We start from the raw sequence: 20,352 nt of genomic DNA on the forward strand, positions 1-20,352 counted from the left end.
GCATGGTTTGGTCGAATACCAATACGACAATTTGAAATACAGTTATTAATTTGCTAAGCCTTGTTTAAATCGCTGAAATGTATTAAGCATATAAACCAAAGATAACTTGATTAACAGTTTCTGATTGAAATTATCTCTAAAACACATACGTTCACAATTCTATCACAACTCTATTATTTTGTCCTTTACTCCCTTAAAAGCCGTAATTAATGGGTAGATGTATCAGCGTTTGGTCATTTGTCATACTTCCAGCTAATGAAATCGAAACATATACATGAACTTTGCGATTTTTGAATATTTTTAAAGTGCATTTCGTGTCACCATAACAAAAACAAGCTACCATATCTTCAAAGCGTTGCTTGAAAAAAAAAAATGGAAAGTGAGTTGCAACAATGAAGAAAATCGAGACAGCAAAAAAAAAAGAGTACATCGAAATAATGAACATTTAACTGTACTCTGTACCTAATAAAATACGACGAAATAACATACCTTGCTGTGTTAACCGGTGTTCTTTTGTGTTTAAGCATAGTGTATCTTGCAACATTATTTCGGAATCGAAATATGGACAGTTTGTTCATTATTATTCTACAAAATAAATAAACAAGCTTATTTTTGTCTTAAAATGTTTATGAATGGTTAAGATCATCACAGAGATCACTTAAGGATTTGTGGTCTTACTTTCAAGTCTTTAGGTTTTTTCTAAAGAATTTTTTAAATCTTCACACACATACACTTAACCAAAATTTAAAACAAATTTTACGGCGCTACGGTGTATTAAATATTAACTTTCTGCCTTGATCTGCAAGATGCACATAAATCGCTTTCCCTTGTTTAATTTATTTTTTCGGAATAAACCATTGCATCAAAAACAAATTTAAACTACGTAAAATAAATTAAAATTATCATAAAAAGTTCACAATTTCTTCAAGATCAACTAATTGGCATTGACCTTTTGCACTGATAAAACGCTATTTTAAGTCATGAATGATTCAACAAGCAACGACAATATTTAAACGTTTCAATTTTTATTCAAATTATTTAGTCTTGTCAGAAAAAGATTGCATGGGTCTTTTATGTAATGTTTGGAATAGGTCATGAAAAACACCAATTTGAGGCAAAAGTTGGAGTTCACGTGTTCTTGACTTTATGAAATATAAGCTAAATATGTCAAAATATGTCGATAGTAAAATTGAAAAAATTGCTCAATTTTTTTTCGGAACAACATGATGATATCCCATTGCAATTTTTTTTTTAATTTAGTTTATTTATTATTCTTAGATATGAATTAACAAATAGAATTAATATATAATGCATAATTTTAGATTAGGGCTAACCAATACGACTTCCTTAAAACTGAGGAACGAACCTCTTTAATGAGACTGAAAAGGGCAGAAAATGCTAAAAACTACTGTATCATTTCCCTTCATTTAAATCGTCTTATGGTACCTTAATTATGATTATGTTGTCTATATGTTAATAAAAATAACACCTATAACTCATATCATCATCTTCTCCGCCCCAGTTCACAAATAGATTTGACCATCCATTAACTTTTTCGAAGTCCTCCTTTTTCCACATGGATACTCCACCAATTAACTTTCTATCGGGAAGTCTGTGGAGAAATTCAAAAAGAACGTGTTTCAACACACAAGCATTTTTTAAGCTCTTCGTCTGTGTGTGTACTTTTATCTTTTTTAAATTGGTTCTCCGCCAGGTTATAGTGAAATCACTGAACAGGAACACTGATTCAGATAACCATTAAATCAAAATAGCTATGGAGTATTGCTTTTTTTCTACCTGAGGTAAATTTGTACAAAATAATCATTTTTATGGAAGGAGAAATTTCAAATTTCATAATTGCCTTCATTTTTTACCTGTAGTTGAATGAATCGATCGCTCTTGAAAGATGCATCGGACTTCTTACGCAATTATACATAATCTGGTCATTTTCTGGGATCAGGTCAACGTCATGAAAAACAAAACAGGTGTGATTGTCGGTCTCTGCCTCACTGAACGCAATGTTGTAGAGCATCCCCTTGTTGAAAGGTTTTGTGTCAGCCTTAAAAAAATTATACACCACTGAGATAAACATTTTCAGAAAAAAATAAAAATCAAAGTCCTGAAAGTACTGTTAGACGGTGGCGTCGTTTGAAAGTGGCAAATTACATGTAACAATGAGTGATGTATGATAATTATTGTTGTCGAAAATCCACAACCAGTATCTCATACATGTACTTATACTTAACGCTTACTCGCACGACTGGTCGTGAGTTCCCTACATGGATAATTCTGTAGAAATCCTAGCTTTGATCTCAATCCACACCTTAAAAATGCTGTGTCTCTTGGCCGTCATCTTTTGGGGAAAACAGTAGCTTTTATAGAGTAGAAGTTCGTATCTATATTTTGTATTTATCTGTTTGTATCTATATCAGTTGACATTATAAACCCGTTTCGGTAATACTATGTATTTTGATTGCCCCAGAATGACTTATTAAATATGTGGGTTGCCACCACATATTGAATGAATAAATCAAATCCAAAGCGGTTTCATTACAGTACGCCCAAATATTTGATTGTTTGAAGAGGGGGAATTTTGGTTTTTTCCCTTTTGACCGTTGGGTTGACTCTGCAAAGGGGAACAACTTTTAAAAAGTGTGGATTGGACTATTGTGCTTTAAATATATTGTAGATTTCTCAAGTAACGAGAACAAATTAAGCTTTGGTATGATAAAATACTTATCAGGTTTTTACTAACTATTTGAGCATACATGTAGTATATTTATTGTCCCTCTCGACAGCATTTTTCCTCAATTTCTTCACGGGGGAAAAAGTTGCAGTCTTGTGGGCCATCACACTTGCCTTTGTCCTCATAGTCAGTTAAAGGTGTAAAGAGAACGGAATGGGTTTACAAGAACCTGTTTGATAAAACTGGTATTGCTTTTGGAATGCACGTCATCATGAAACAGAAGAGTCAATCAATATTTTATCCTCCACTTAAGTGGATTATTTCCATTTGCTCACAACGAAAGTGAATGAAAATAAAAAATATCATACAATATTCAGTTGCGGCAGTTTCATTAATCAACGTTTTAAACATTTCTTCAATTGTATTTAACTATAGATTTATTCAAATCATTTGAATGAATTCGGGAAAGTCACATGTATATTTTATTGCTTCTCAGTGTACTTAAACTTTAACACGCATAAATTACTTGCTACATTAAACTTTTCTGGTAAACGTACAACAAATATTGATTAATTATACAAAATAAGCTTTTAAAAACACCAAAACAAACACAATTCAAGTTAAACGCACGTTTTTCTGACCGTACAGCTGTGTATATATAAAGAAGATGGGGAATAAGATAGTGCAACTGTCCATTTGGTTTAGTCGTAAAATACAATTTCAAATTTAGCATTTTTTTAATTAAATATATTTGATATGTTATAATACAAGTTTACAAAATGGTAATTTCTAATTATATTCAGTCTGAAATATTTCAAAAATACGATAAGAAAAAAATAATAGATCCTTAAGATTTGGTGTCGAACCCACAACCTAAAAACCCAAGATCTATAAAGTTTCCTAATGTCTGGTGCTCTAACCACTAAGCCATTTCATTCACAACAAAGTGAGTTGTTTAAGTGCTATATAAGACATTACATGTAGCCACGAATTTACGGACTTGTATTATTTTTCTAAAACGTTCAATTGTTGAGCTACAAAATGACATTCTACTATAGTGGGTCATCTCTCCACATTTTTGTTGAATAAAATCAGTTTAAATTCCATTAAACCACATTTAGACTGTGACAAAAATATGAAGCTCAGACCCAGTCTATGAAAGAAAAGGCATCGAAGTTATAAAAATTACACTATTTGGAGGTTTTAACACGCATACGCCAGTTTAAATCAATATATTTACATTTTCCAGTGTCTTTGCCTGTGATAACACTACGTATCGATTTTGTACTATAAAACCCATAACTTCAAATGACGCCAAATTGAGGCGCCAGCGGGGTTTGCATATATATATTTAAATATTTCATCGTACAATGGCACAACATTATATAAATATAAGTTATAAGGAATCATTCTTTGAATATTAGTAGGTGATAATTTCGGTCGGGGCGTGATCAAATCTATCATAAAGCCCTTCGGCCTTTATTGGATTTGATCACACCCCGACCAAAATTATCACCTCATAATACTCAAAGAATGATTCCTTATATTTTGCAAGTATTTAAAATATTTAAAGGTTACAACCCGATGTTACGTTAAATATACATTGTTTTTAATTTTTTTTTTTAAAGTATCGGATTTAGTAATATTTTAATTTTGCCGTATCTAATCATTCCTCATATGGGCATTTTACACGTCTTATTCACCCACCATTTTTGATTTTATTCTTTGCATGTACTAGACAATAGATCTAGGTTTCGCAAACCCCGGCAATATTTTCGGAAAGCTATATATAGTTCCGTAGCTCAGCAGAATTCTACAGTCATCAATGAAGCACATTTATTTGCCTTCATGTTTCATTATTTATCGCAAATATAGCATGGATATATACGCTACGGCTGATGTAGCGTTGCGTTAAGTGATGACACTTTCTAACCGGTGTGTATTTCAATTGCGAGTAGCAACAAACTGGCGCATTTATATAGGCCCGCCTATTTGTAAATGCATGTCGACAAAATGATGCTAACACTTGGAAACAAATGTCAAAGAAAGTTCATAATAGAGTTGTATTCGCGAGATGAAAATTATTTGAGAACAAACAGGGCAATGTTTACGTACATAATGTAAAATAATGTTATCTGTTAGTGAAAAAAATGCCCCTAAAACCAAAGAAAGGATTCTCTAATGCATTTAGCAGGGACGGGCGCATATGAATAAAAGTCACTATTTGTAATTCGCTCATCGAATTGCGTTATTCTGTTCATTGTGAAAAAATTCGACAGAAACTGTTTAGGTAACAAAATTATTATCTCTTATCTCTTACATTACCGTTCACAATGTACCATAAATGTATATGGAATATCGCATGAGTTGAACCGATTCTTTTTTCGCACAAAAAAGCTAGCGTTTGCTGCAAATTAGAGATACACAAGCTGACACGCCGTGAAATCCGTAAGACGTTTTACAGCATATGTAAAAAAAAATCTGAACTGAAAATCTTTGAAACATCGTAAAATGTAGTTTATATACATGTAAAACGGCGACTCGATTTGCACGTGAATTCTACAATCCGACGTCGATTAGCGTGTTTGAGAGAAAGTCAGCAGCAAGTAAAGCGTGAACATCAGCAGTAAATATTGTCTGGTGAATATTGAGGTGCCTGTAATAAAATTAATGTTTCTACAGACTGAGTGAGGAACAAAGTAAGGTACATTGTAAATGACAGGTCAGTCCAAAATTAAACACATTTGTATCGTAAATTAAAAGTTTTTTGTGTGTTTGAAAACACATGCACACTTGTAGAAGAAAGTGTACCATCGATCGGTTGAAGTTCAATAAAATGTAATTTATGTGATATTCATTGTCAGTATCTGTTGTGAATTCTTTGGAATAAGCTACAACAAAATAAATATACTGACTCAACTAAAACTTATGCGTTGAAAATGACTGAATTTATCGGTGAAGCATATAATTGCTGAAATATGAAATGACAAACCAGCTTGAGTAGTGTGTTTCTGACAATTAATTGTTTACATCATACATTTCATACATTATTTAAATGTATGTACAAAATAATTAGCAGCTATATTGCTTAAAATATCTGATAAGATGAAAATTAATTCTCATACTGAAATCGACACGTAGGTAAAACATTGCCTGTAACACTGCATACATGTACCTAACAGAGTTATCGTTCCCTATCCGCTAGGGTCCCCGTGAGAAATACTCTTCCGGTCAGGACCGTAGCAATAGACTGTGGCTATTTATAGCCACCGTCTAAAAATTATTTCCGCACGTGCATTGCGCCTACAGCTTAATGTCTGCATCAAATCGTAGACATTACTGCTCTATATATCTTGGTAGAAAAAGTTAATACTAAGAAGAACTAAGAAGAACACTTGTTAGTCATTACATTAGTTTTCCTTGAGTGCATTATTTTTAAAGTATAATTATGTTTTATCTGTAGGATGATATAATGTCCAGTAGAACAGAAAAAGGCGTTTAGTACAGAGAGTGTTTAATTTGGAATCTTTTTTTAGAAACGTTACCAATGCACTGTTTGTTTGTTTTAAGTTTTTGATTTCTTTTATTCTTTAAATAAAAAATAATAATAAGCTTTGTAAATTTACATGGACATACAAAAAATTACCCAATATTAGTTTAATGCGAGTAGTGCTTAAAACATATATGTCTTATATGTGTGAAATTTAGCAGAACTCGAATATAATCAATAGTAAGAACGAGATAGTGTGTATCAATTCAGTTTTAATTAGTTTTGCACCAAGAAAAAAATTCCTTGTTAACTGTATATTTTTGTTAAAAACATTTTAGAAACAATTTTGTTGCGTGAAATACTATTTACAAAGATGCATAGTTGCGATGCAATCAATTGTTTGTAAAAATGAGTATATTCCATTTCATTTTATACCAAATTTTTTTTAGATATCAAACACGATTAATATTGCAAAAATACTTACACATTCTTTGATAGCAATAAGTCATTGTACAATTTCCTTTTAAAAATCTAGATAACATTTAAACTTTATATAAGTTGTTGATTTTATTATAAGTCAAATGTAATGAAAAGGTGTTCTCTGTAAAACTAACTTATGTATTCTATATTTAAAAATAAATTATATTTGTTATACTATATGCATTAATTCTTTGTCATGTTTCAATCTTTATTATTTAACAATATATTTTTAGTGATTAGAATATACGCATATCACCAGTTTAAATACGGTGTATGAAAAAGACGAGACTGAACTAAAAATATCAATATCCATTTTTAATGTTAGTAAAATGCTGCCTAAACAAATGACAATAAAAAACTGTCAACCATCCCAAAAATCCATAAAACGAAATACAAATTCAAAGCAGAAGAACACAGACCTTTCAAAAGATAGAGGTAGGATCAGGTGCCTAGGAGGAGTGAGCATCCTCTGCTGACCAGTCACGCGGAAAAGGCCGTAGACAACTAGGTGATTAATTATGGTCTAACAATTAGTATGAAAAACGTCAGTCAACATTTGACCCAGTGGAAGATTGTATTTGCTGACAAGATCGTTTTATCGACCATAGAACTTACGAAAAGCTGTATTCAAACGAGACTGTTGATAGTCCTGTTTTATCAACTTGTTTGTCAGTAGCATGCCTCGCCTTAAAAACTGTCCATACGAAGAGCATGCCCTTATGTATAGAATTAACTGAGAGTCAAAAACACTATATGCAGGTGATAAAGGTATATTGCTACATAAGTAAGGAAAGGTGACTATGGAAGAATTGAGGTTACCGCGATAGGTTATTACAATGTCCATTTCCAGTAAACATATCCAAATATGAAACAGATGACGCAGACTCTATGGTTTCGTTTATTTCAAGTTCACTGGGATATATCAATTCGACATAAGTATGGAAATAACAATTGTTAATTGATAATACGTCGTTGATATACCTGAATGTTGAGTTGAAGGCCACAGCGAGTGATTTATTTGTTTCACGTAAAAGTTTTTGAATAAATTCCTCTTCATAAGAATACAAAAATAGGTTTGCTAACACTATGGTACAATTGGTACCCATTGGAATTCCAACAGATTGTTGGAAGACTTGATTTCCAAAAACTACATAGATATTGTCTATCAGAAACTCAAGCATCTTTTTAATACCAACTTCAGAGTACTTGTGTTTGCAATCAGAATGGTTTTTACTAAAATAATACTTTAGATTTTCACTGACAAGGTAAGCATGTTTACGACTTTCATTTTTATTGGAGATACAACCGTCGATAATATCAAAAAGCCTAGATTTTAATTTGTCATGGGGAATGGTTGTATAAAGCGTTGACAAATCGTCGTTTTTAAGCTATTGACTTCGGTTTTTGTGATTTTGTGACCTCGAAGTTTCTAATAATTCCTTAGAGTTTTTTAGTATCCACATTTATTTAATCAAAATGTCTGGATTTTTTAAATACTTTTATGATTAATTTAGATGTTTTCTACATTTACATTCACAAATTATTCATAAAAAGGTTAAACAACAAAAGAAAATCCAATTTAACTTGTGGGGTTTTTTCCTTCTAAAAGTGCAGGCAGTTGTATAGAGAGGTGATGCTGATAAGACACAAGCGAAACACATTTTATTTGTAAAAAATACAGCATTTTATCGCCTTTTCTTTTGCATAATTCAACATGAATTACGATTTCATCCAACCGTGAATAAAAGTTGCATATCACATTTGTAAAACAGACGCATGGGCTTTACTGTTGAACTTTTATATTTAAAACGGCATTTATTAAGAAAATGTTTAAATCGAAACAAGTGATTAAAACTAAAAGAAGTTATCTTGTATCTTTTATTATTTCAGTCTTTAACTGTTCGCATTTTCTACTCTCTCTCTCTCTCTCTCTCTCTCTCTCTCTCTCTCTCTATCGGCCAATCGATTGATCGACGACTTAATGGCATCAAACATCTCTTGTAATTATCGAATTTTGTCACGTTTAAGTTCACTTTCAGTCATCTTTAGCCTGATTTAATGGCGGAGATCCATCCTTTAACGATCTTTTATTTGAATTATGATTTTAAGAATAACTTATAATCACCTCTAAGAAATCTAATATGTTTGAGATAAAAGCAAAATCTTGCAGCTTTATTTCAAAATTGTGTTTTAAAACAAAAAGATATTATAAAACTAGATTTTAAATCAAAAAAAAAAAATTTGGGTAATTTTATTATTTACATCTTTTATTTTGAATTGGATTTTTACCTTTGATAACATTTGAAATTTTTCTTTGCAACGAGTCATTCAAATTTAGCAAATTTGGTTATGCATCCATATGATCTGACATATTTGAATTCAATTTGAAATTTTACCTTAGACGGATACAGACAATTCAAACTTTACACTGAAACACTATGTTACCTCCATATTTTTAAATAAAGTAACGTTTTGACACTCCATAAGATAGTTCATATTGCTACGTCTGCATTTCTCTGAAACATTTTTTTTTTAAAAATCTGTTCGAAACTCTACTTCAGTGAGGAATTTTAAATATGTGTATCTTTTAACAGAGCTAATAATAAACCAATTCACTCCTTAATACATTGTAACAGTGACAATGTCATGTATATAACCAAGTACTAGTATTTTTAATGTGCTTGTACTTTTTATGTGTGTGTGTTTATATTAAGATGCTAATATTTTTAAGGCGCTAAAGCCCGGTAGGGCTTGAAAAATGAGATTAAAAAAGCATTCACTGGATGAAAAATCAAGTTTCAGCAAAACTGAAACTATATGGAAACCTTGCTGAAACTTGAAGTTGAAGTTTCATGTATAGTTTCCGCAATGCGGAAACCATTATATCGATTCAGCAAGTATCCGTTAGATTTCAGTCAGCAGAAACTTTAGTCTAAGATTCCTGATGGTTTCCGCAATGCGGAAACTAAATTTGAATCGTGTGAAAAGTTGTGTAAATTATTATGGAAATATCAATCAGTTTCAGAACATTTCCGCTAGGTTTCAGTATGCTGAAACTTTAAGTTAAGATTCCTGATGGTTTCCGCAATGCGGAAACTAAATTTGAATCATGTGAAAAGTTGTGTAAATTATTATGGAAATATCAATCAGTTTCAGAACATTTCCGCTAGGTTTCAGTATGCTGAAACTTTAAGTTAAGATTCCAAATGGTTTACGCATTGCTGAAACTATTACTAAAATTGATTTTCAACAGGTTTAAGTTGAAGTCTAGCCTAATGATAATGAATCCATATAGTAAGGTTTCAGCGCGACTGAAACTATATGTATACATGTAACTATCTTCAAATGTGCCAAATAAGGCGATTAAGAACCTTACTAAGTAATTAATTGAATTTGAAAAGAAAAACTGATGTCTGATCTTGTTTAATGCATATGATGAAATCATTAATCTTAGGTACTCGGGCACGTGTATACATGTGTATACATTCTTTGTCCAGGTGACCTCCTCTGTGATTTTCCTGTATATTCTGTGTGGATTGCAAGGTTTTTTCTGTCAGGAGTGAACAAAAGACTGTTACATAACATATATACACAGTACGAAGCGTGAGTTTATATCTGGAGCCCGGCGGGAATTTTTTTTCAATTTTTGTGTACCTGAGTTAGTAAAACTGATAAGTAAATTATAATTATTTAGTAAAAGAATCTAGCTAGTTGTATATCGCAAACAGTGTATGAAGAAGTATTTTACTTAATACACTCAATAAATTAATATACCTATTTTGTAAGACTCCTTCTTAAATCATTTAGTTATCATTTGAATGAACCTTGCGGTACAGTAACTAATTAAGCAAACAAATTAAGGTAAAGTCGTTGTAAATTTTTACAAATCGTACAAAATATTCGTACAACCTGAAGTTTAGAGCTAATTCATTTCTTTTTTAATACCACGCCAACAGATGTACACAGGAATTATTTTTTACAAATTCTACAGTTGATAATAACAAGTAAAACCCACTTGGAGTTTGAGTCTAATATAATAATTGTTTAATTATTTACATGCATTTCAGACTTTACTACATGTATGACTGTATCATGATTCACTGGCGTCGGAAGCAAATTGAAAGTGGGGGGGGGCTAGACTAATCCTCAGAAATATTGAGGAAAAACCCAAAAAAAAAACCTAATTCCCAAAATCATGAAAATCCTTTAGGTTATCCGGTGGGGGGGGGGGGGTATACCTATACTATATTCTTCCGAAAAAAAATTTCCCTACCCAATTTTTTTCCCCCAAATCATGAAATTCCTAATCCGTGTCGGGGGGGGGGGGCTAGTATATCTATTACTCCAACTTCGCAATCTTTCAAGGTAAATTTAGGAACAATTACATTTCTGGCGAGAAAAAGTAGGGGGGGGGGGGGCTATGTGCTTATTGGTAAGTCTAACTTTGCACTAAGCCCCCCCCCCCCCTAGCCCCCCCCCCCCCCCCGGTTCGACGCCTATGTGATTCGTGCATTTCTATACTTTGTATTTACTTTCTGTACTGTAAACACAGATATTGATACATGTTTATGAAACATGCACATGTTTCTGTTATAAGATATAATAAGCATTATTCATAATTTTACTGAAGTTATACGTTATATTACAAAATCAGTTTAAAATCCAGCACTAGCCATGTGGTGCACGTGATTTTAATCCCATTTTTAAAATTTGACATTCGTATACATTCGTTTACATTTGATGTAGAAAGTATACCAAATAATTAAAATTTTATTTTGTTTATATATCAGTCCGACGTGTATGTCTTACTTCCCGGCTTGTTTAACGCGTTTGTATTTTAATTTCATAAGTATTCTTAACATACTGTTCATCGTATGACCAATCAGTGCACATGTGTAACTGTAAAATAATTGCCATCAATTCATCGTAGTTGTAAATTCACCGTAAGGGAGGAAAAACTGTTAACCGGACCCGGTTAATTGATCGGCATCTAATTATATTTGTGATTTCTGTGTGTTCATGCAGAACCTGCTCTGTGATGAACATAATATTTTCACACCTCTATATTTTGAATAAGAATATGACCGTGCTTAGAATCGCGGTGAAAATTGGACAAGTCAAGACTAACTTGTCAGTAAACTATATATGGCTCTATTATAATCATCAGTACATGTAAATAAAATATAGTTAAAGACAAAATCTGATACATATGTGTCATTAAAACATGTTTAATTTCATTAGACATTTGTAAACAAACGGTCGGCCATTTTTTTTTGGTTAATCACGTGTTACAAATACAATTGTAACAAACACACGCCAATGCTTTGTCGTATTTAACCAGGAAATACTGACTCCGACAAGTCTTATCTAAAATAAATATATATGTAAAAAGTATACTATTCGGTAAAAAATGATAATTTTGATTAAACATTATTCATTTTAAACTATCCCAAGATGCACTTTTCCAAGATTTAGGGGGTTCTGATTGGTCAGTATTGGCGCACTTTATGATTCCGAGCGAAGGTTAAAATGGACAAGAAGGTGCTGTTGTCAAATGGAGAATTGAGAAGCATTAATAGCCTCTACAACAAGGAGATAATGCAGGAACGACGAAATCATGTCAAGGTAACTTAATTCACAATATAGATACTCCCAATAACATTTTCAAGGCTCTAATTTATCTCTCATTTGTAAACGAGATCTCGCGCCATCAAATCAAGATGGCGTCATTTTTTCAAACTTGGTTCGGCGTTTTAATTTTTATTACCGTATCTCTTTTAAATATACGTTTTGACCAAGTTAACCATTAACCAACTTTATATGCATGATAATCATGATTATCCAGGGTATACACATATCTAATTATATAAACGTCCCTAATATATAAAGAAAAAAGAATGCTGAAATCGTGCAGTCATCTCTAAATAATCACCTGTATCATAAAAACCATTGATTATATTTCCATTCGGTCAAGATTTTTTTCATCCTTGGGTATACACCTTTCAGACAATATATAGTTTTATATATCAAACTGGATTTAAATGATCAAAACCTTGACCGGAATGAAAATTTTTCACTCAAAATTTACAAATTTTATTAGATGCACTCAGGTATCGCTCAGGTAAAGAAGCCGTACTACAAGAAGGTGTGAACAACACAAGTAATAAAAACATTGGGAGTTTATTAAAACAACAAATTTCAATAGAACAACAAATTTAATCACGACAATGGTCAATACATAGCCAATCTGTACAATCATTATTTACATCTGCACATTTTGAATGTTTCCAAACATTACAAAGCTTTTTCCCTAATTTAAAGCCTACCATTTCATCCACCCAATCTGGAAATCCACAAGAACAACAGCAATGAATTGTTAAAACTTGTGTTTTAAAACTGTAATGTCAGGAGTTTGTGATGAATTTTGCGGAAATTGCGTAAATAAATCATTTTCTAAACATTCTACAAGATGGCTCCTAATACTTTCTGATTTAAAAGAGGTTTTAGTTTGAAATGAATTATCGGGATTAAAACAAAATTCTACAAGGTTAGCAATTGCAAATAATCCACAATCAAAGCCATTTTCTTGTTGTTGAGAATCTAAAATCTTAATAGGAATAGAAGTCTTATTACGCCAATAAATAAGAGAGAGTTGAATTTCAAGAGATGGAGTGTTTACTGTTTGGTTCTTGCTCTTGTTAAGACTATCTAAAATACAAATTTCGTTATTGTTATTTTGAAAAGATGTTACCCAATGACTTCTACCCGTATGATGTATCTGAACTGAAGGTGGTTGAGTATGTTCAAATTTTTTATCGCATTTCCATGATTTAGTTTGTTCGTCAAATAGTGGTGCAAGATTTGTGCAAGATTTGTTAACTGTAACCCATGTATATGTTCAAACTGCTTTTTGATTATATCTAATGAATAATTCACAATATCGGAACACAGCCACCCTGTTGGATCTAAAATATTTTTCTTGTGCGAAACATTAAGCCCAGAAACCCATTTTTCGTCTTGAATAACCTTATCGGAACACTCTTTACATTCTAATTTGAATATTTTTAACGGGAATGTCGTCGCAAACATCATCTTGTTCTAACGCGGCGGCGTCGGAATCCGGAGCTGGTATAACTTCCTTGTCGCAATCATTCGGTCGCGGTTTTTTCCTACCGGATTTTTTATCGTTATCGTTACGTTTCAAACTACTCTTAGACAATAAAACTAAATTATAAATTTCGTCTTTTGTCAACTTCTTTGCACTTTTAACACTAGTTTAAATGTTTTTCACTTGTTTGACGTCGCGAGCGTTCATCACCCCGATGTATTCACCACTTTGAACTCTTTTAGCGGCATTTAATTTATCGAATATCTGTGATGGCGACATACCGATTTCGGAATCCTTTTTAATTATCCTTCAATTCTATATATCACAGCTTCCATGGACAAGCTTCTATGTATTTAGCTCTTGTACATTTTTACTCCCTTTGATGTAAACAATTAAAATCATCATCCGATCCTAATTATCACGGCTTACACGGACAAGCAGTTTTTACATATAATTATATATTTAGTTTCGATACATTCTAAATCACTTTAATGTAAACAATTAAATCATCATCACGGCTTTGGTACTGTTCTACTTACTGTGATAAAAGCATCGTTGATGTTTATTTTTAATAAATAATATAATAACTTTTTTAATAAAAGAATAAATAACCAATAACAATTTCTTTATCTTAATTTCGCGTATAAATTGTTTCTTTTTAAAATGATGTTTAAAAAGCAGATGTAAGATTATCTACGTATACGAGTTCATGTAGTACATATTATATAAATAGTGCCTGTTTGGGAGGGTAACAGTTGAAATTGACACCCCGAGAAAACCATTGTCAACCGACGCGAAGCGGAGGTTGACAATGGTTTTCGAGGGGTGTCAATTTCAACTGTTATCCTCCCAAACAGGCACTATTTATTTTGTTATACTGAATGTCTTTTTTAAAATTTTTAAGAAAATTTTACTGCTTTTATATAGGAATAACGTGAATTCTACAGCGAACCGTACGCGCATAATTTTCGCGCATGTAACATTTTTTAATGTTACCCGTTGCCAAGTGCGTTGCTAACGCTGAGGGTAATAGTAAATATTATTAACTGCGTCTTAACCAATCAGATTTCAGTATTTAACATGAAAGTATAACAAATGTTTTTATTACATGTGTTGTTCACACCTTCCTGTAGTACGGCTTCTTTACCTGAGCGCATTAATAAAATTTGTAAATTTTGAGTGTAAAACTTTCCATTCCGGTCAAGGTTTTGAGCATTTAAATCTAGTTTGATATATTAAACTATATATTATCTGAAAGGTGTATACCCAAGGATGAAAAAAATCTTGACCGAATGGAAATATAATCAATGGTTTTTATGATACTGGTGATTATTTATAGAGATGACTGCACGATTACAGCATTCTTTTTTAACGAAAAATTTCCATTCCGGTCAAGGTTTTGCATACTAAATCTAAAGATATCGATTTAATTTTTTTTACATTTTATAGGCCTGGTCGTTGTGATTAAAAAAATCGTTTCCGAATGAAAAAATATTAAAAACTTTTGGAGATATTAGGTGTTTTATGAAGTCGACTTCGTCATTCCGGCAGCTAATTTTTGCGACCATAGCTCATTCCGGTCAAGGTTTTATGTATCAAACATGTACCTATCAAATAAGTTTTTACATATTTCGATAGCCCTCTATCCACAGATCAAAAAACTGAAAACCGAATGGTGATAGCTCATACCTAACACAAGTTATCGACCTTTTTATACATGTCACTACGTCTATTCCGTCGCCATTCCGGCGAATAGACCTGCCCATATGAATGCTTGGTTGGTAAACAAGACAAACAATGAATCTTTCGCACATTATACAATTTACAAACTCTAAATGTAACGAAAAAAAATTATTAATTAAATCCGGAAAATGAAATCTTTCACGTTTTTCTTTTTCAGCATTGACAGCATACAAAGTCAGTGTTTCCGGTGATTAGTTGCTCCTCTGTTGAATGTTTTGACCAGCTGGACGATGTGAACGCAAGGTATTGCTTTGAAATTGATTATTTTCACCATTAACTTATACATGTGTTGGATGTTTATAATTTACTGAAGTAATTTTTGGGAAATCCAGGTCTAAGTTCTTGAAAAGGAGGTTGATGGGGGGGGGGGGGGGGGGTGGTGAAGCACACTTATTGTTGATAAGTTTTTCCATTGTTCAACAAACAATAATTGAATCAAAATGAAAATAACATAGCTTCAAACTTAAAATGAAACATTTTAGACCAGATACTACTGTAGCCATTATATGACATAGTTTAAACAGCAACTGACAACAGCATAGTAGCTTCTGTATTCAGAATTTTATTCAGAATGCTTTTATTACATGTTAGGCTGAATGTTTATTGTTTAAAAATCTAAATGAAACTTTATTATTCTTGTTTAAGATAAATAGAACAGACATAAAGTACAGCCCAGTGAAAGGAACAAGTTCATCGCAAGAAGAAGAATTTTAATGCTACCACTGTCCAGAACTACTAAGTCTGCTGTAACCATGATGTGATCATATGAGTGCTTCACCGGTCTGGACAATGCTCGAAAATCCCCCAAAAAGGCCTATTTCCATAAACTACGACTCGGGTTACATCAACAACAGCCAAGGACACTCCTTATTGATTCGAATGGACACATCTCTACGACCCGACTAAACCTCTGCAGAACAAGACTTTTTAACTGTAAAGTATTCTCATTTCAAAAAACCTATAAACTATAAAAGTACTTTTTTTATATGATCAAATACCAGTATATTACAATGTCTGTCTGTAAGCTAGAATCTTAGGAAATCACATGGTTTTGACTTATTACATAATTGATTAGATATTAACTTTCATTTTCTTAAATAATTTGTTATATTTGCAAATATTGCATAAAATATTAGACTCCATGTAACATTTATCCTCATACCTCCAAGTTGATAAGTGTTAACTACTTTTTTTTCCATTTTCTTTGTTTAAACATTTATTGATAACTTAGTTTTTATTTGCAGCAATATATGAAAAATTAAGAAACCAATCTTAAATGTAAAAACACTGCATTAGGAGATGAATGCATGGGTCATAGAAATGATAAAATACACCAAACAATATTCAATTATGTCGTATATGAAAATATATAAAGACAACAAATACCCCATGTATTACAATTTTTATTACTTGGATGGAAAGTTGTTTCCATGTGGGTTTTATTTTAATCTGTGTTATGTAACTAATATTGGAATTAGCTTTTATATCATAAGTAAAATGCTGGTATTGATGAGAATTGTAAGGTGAATGATCTGTGTGATACTTTGTATTTTATACATTCATGCTGCAAAAAGCAAGTACATGTACATGTAGTAATACTTGTCATATATAAACAATGTATATTTTACTTCATGTCTTGGATTTAAAAATATTAATGTAGGTAAAGTAGTGAAATGTAGGAAGGTAAACCGTGTGTAAAGAAGAATATTCATCAGGAATGAAGTGTGTTGCAATCAGCATAATTAATTAAATGTGTACATCATATTTTTGCACATGATTTGACAGACTGCTCCATTGTTAGCTTTTTATTGGCCAACAAGCTTTTCATATCTCCCTCTGGGTCATCTATTAAATACTGACAGGCTTATGATATTAAAATCTGATCAGTTGGTACATCATGGGTGGAAATGAAAAGTTCACTTTGGACTTAATGGATTATCAAAAAAATGATATCAAATCCTGTTCTATTGTAAAACATTAGATTATATTACTAACAAAGAAAAGGTTTATCCCAACTTGTAAGTGGGTCACTTTGACCTCATTTTGGAATTTATTGACATATTCAAATCAAATCTGGGTCATACCTCTATAGTCAACTACTATCTTGTAGTGTATTTTTTTTTTTAAAAGATGGATACTATAGACTTTTCAAAAATATTTTATGGTGTACATATTCATTGTAGTTCAAAACAAATTGAGACAAGTGTATCATGTTCATGTAACAGTGAAGTTTTCTTTGTTTATTCATGTACGTGCAGTTATTTTGTAAATTGCATTCATATTTTTAAAAAAGTAAGATCTTTGTTTCATTTTTAAAGGGAGATTTGATAGGCATTTAATCGAGATGAAAAAAAATACAAATGTAAAGATTTCTATGGGAATTTTTTTCTTGTGCAATTTTATCATTTTTTAGATAAAAGTCCCTAATAAGGGAATTGCCATATGGATGTTTTTCCATTATTGTATCTTGGCTGTATTTTATTTATTATTGGAAACAATTTCAGAGTTTTGAACAAAATAAATTTGGAACTGTTTTAAATTGTTTTGTTTTTACATAAAGTAGAAACCTTGCTCAGCTTTTGTGAAAGCAAAAATATAAAAAGTTTCAGTAAGTTTCAGTTGCGGAAACCCTTTGTAAACAATATGTATCCCAATTGTATATGGAGGTTGAAACTATGCAGAAACTTCAAGTTTCAGTAAGTTTCCGTCGCGGAAACCATTTGTAAACAATATGTATCCCAAACGTATATGGAGATTGAAACTATGCAGAAACTTCAAGTTTCAGTAAGTTTCCGTTGCGGAAACCATTTGGATTCATGGACAGCCTAAGTTTCAGCACTGCGGAAACTTAATGAAACTTGAAGTTTCCGTGCTGAAACCTGTCAGAAACTGAAAGTAACCTTAAGTTTCCGCAGAGTTTCCAAAGGGTTTCCTCAGCGCTGAAACCAGATATTTCATCCAGTGATTGTGATTTTGCATGGTTTTCTTAGTTTATCTTTTTTCTCACAAATATTTTGTTAAGACATGTAGAAGAAAAAAATATATATTTACAAGATCTTTTCTTTGACACCTAGAAAAAGGGGCTGGCCCCTCAAATTAGGGGCCTAGAACCCTTTAAAGTTTTCACTTTATAACTCAAAAGCGGTTAAGATTTCGATATGGCTGTCGCTGCAAAAGTTGTTCATTATGATCTTATTAATGTCGTTACAATAATATTTTGTTCGGGTATTGCGTAATATGAGTGTAAAAAGCCAGACTTGTTACCATGTATTTGTGTTTCATTTGGCAAATAAACGGGGAATTTGTGCGTATAACTGACATAAAGGGTACCAGTTTACATACGGAAAGTGTTTAAACATTCCGGTTATTTTCTAGTGAAACACATTATGGATAAAAGAACTGTTTCTATGCAATGCATTTGAGTCGCATTTAAAATCAAGCTGTATTCCGAGCTGTGTATGTGAACAATTACGTATCTGATCCCTTGCCCACAGCCGAGGAAATAGATCGCGGCTGGACTAGCGAGCGGTCTGTCGTTATCTTATACACAAGATTTGCGTCTTGCTGTAATGCACACATAGTTTTTTTTATGTAGCTGCAAACACAAAACTTGCGATTTTAATGATTTGAATAGTAAATTAAAAAGATTATACCTTTACCTACTACCATCGACAGTGTACTAGCTTGCATTCGGAAAGTGTTTAAACGGTTTAAATTTTTTTAGGGAAACACGTTATGGGTAAAAGAATTGCTTCTATGCAATGTATTTGAGTCGCATTTAATTGCTTCTATGCAATGTATTTGAGTCGCATTTAAAATCTAGCTAGCTGTACTCCGAGCTTCAGGTATGTAAACAATTATACGTATCCGATCCCTTGCCCGCGGCCGAGGAAATAAGTCGCGACTTGACTAGCGAGCGGTCTACCGTTATCCAATACACAAGATACCATATGCGCCTTGCTGTAATGCACACACGGCCGGGTTTATTTATGTAGCTGCAAACAGAAAGAATTCAGATTTTAACGATATTAAAGAGTAATTGAGAAAAAAGATTATACCATTACCTACGAAATATTGCTGTTTTGGTCTCGTATTTAAAAAAAATAGATAGTATGACTGTCATTGAAAAAAGGCGTTCTTTGTTATCTTGTCTATGTCATGAAATAGTTTTAGTGTTGGAAAATAAAATTCAGTTATCAAACTGCAAACATTTCAAACCCACCACGTTTAGTGTACATTTTCATAACACGGGCCGAGGAGATGCATGCTGCGCTAGTGGACAGCCGATTCGCTGTAGGACACATGCTTCTCGTGTTTTCATTTCAATGCTCACTATTCGTTGTTCATTTTCAATTATATTGGTTAATGATGCATCAAACCATTGATTTAAATCAGAGTTCGTGAAATAAAGGAAAAAACTGTCATCAATGAATATAATACGTTTTACAGTTGTACGATTTGAAATGTACATAAATTCACTTGTGTCTATTTGTGACATTTTGCTGCTGAGAATTAAATGCATTACACTACCAATTTCAACAAAATATAGGCGATATTCACATAAGTAAGTATCTGTAATCTATGATAATGTGATACTTCATTTGGCTAACAAAATATTAGAATTTTTTATGAGTAATGAGAGAGAGAGAGAGAGAGAGAGAGAGAGAGAGAGAGAGAGAGAGAGAGAGAGTTAAGCAGGGTGCAGTAAGTAAAAGTTGAAATATATTTAAAAAGCGTTCGAGATAAGGTAGCTTAAGTAGGTCAATGTTACATGCTTGCGGTAGGTGCGGGCATGATAAAACTAACCATTTTTAAACAATTTGAAGTTTTATTTACATTCAGGCC

At 32.2% G+C, this 20,352-nt stretch overlaps 1 protein-coding gene and 1 long non-coding RNA gene across 5 annotated transcripts in view; one reads left to right on the forward strand and one right to left on the reverse strand.

Moving 5' to 3' along the window:
* Positions 1-20,352, reverse strand: part of LOC105343453 (beta-1,4-N-acetylgalactosaminyltransferase bre-4) — a 36,298-nt gene that overhangs the window by 1,434 nt on the left and 14,512 nt on the right. For 2 of the 4 annotated variants that reach the window (XM_034464979.2, XM_034464978.2), the window contains exons 4-6: positions 1,875-2,059; positions 1,490-1,612; positions 490-585 (exon numbers count right to left, since the gene is read on the reverse strand). In XM_034464979.2, coding sequence (XP_034320870.2) covers positions 490-585; positions 1,490-1,612; positions 1,875-2,059 — 404 coding nt within the window. The remainder of the gene's footprint in view (positions 1-489; positions 586-1,489; positions 1,613-1,874; positions 2,060-20,352) is intronic. The other 2 variants (XM_034464981.2, XM_034464980.2) reach the window with 2 other exon arrangements.
* Positions 15,591-18,046, forward strand: LOC136276296 (uncharacterized). Its single transcript, XR_010714782.1, has 2 exons — positions 15,591-15,750; positions 16,153-18,046. It is a non-coding gene; the product is annotated as an uncharacterized lncRNA (long non-coding RNA).

Source organism: Magallana gigas, chromosome 1 (genome assembly GCF_963853765.1).
Source record: "Magallana gigas chromosome 1, xbMagGiga1.1, whole genome shotgun sequence".
In the NCBI taxonomy this organism is placed as follows: Eukaryota; Metazoa; Mollusca; class Bivalvia; order Ostreida; family Ostreidae; genus Magallana; species Magallana gigas.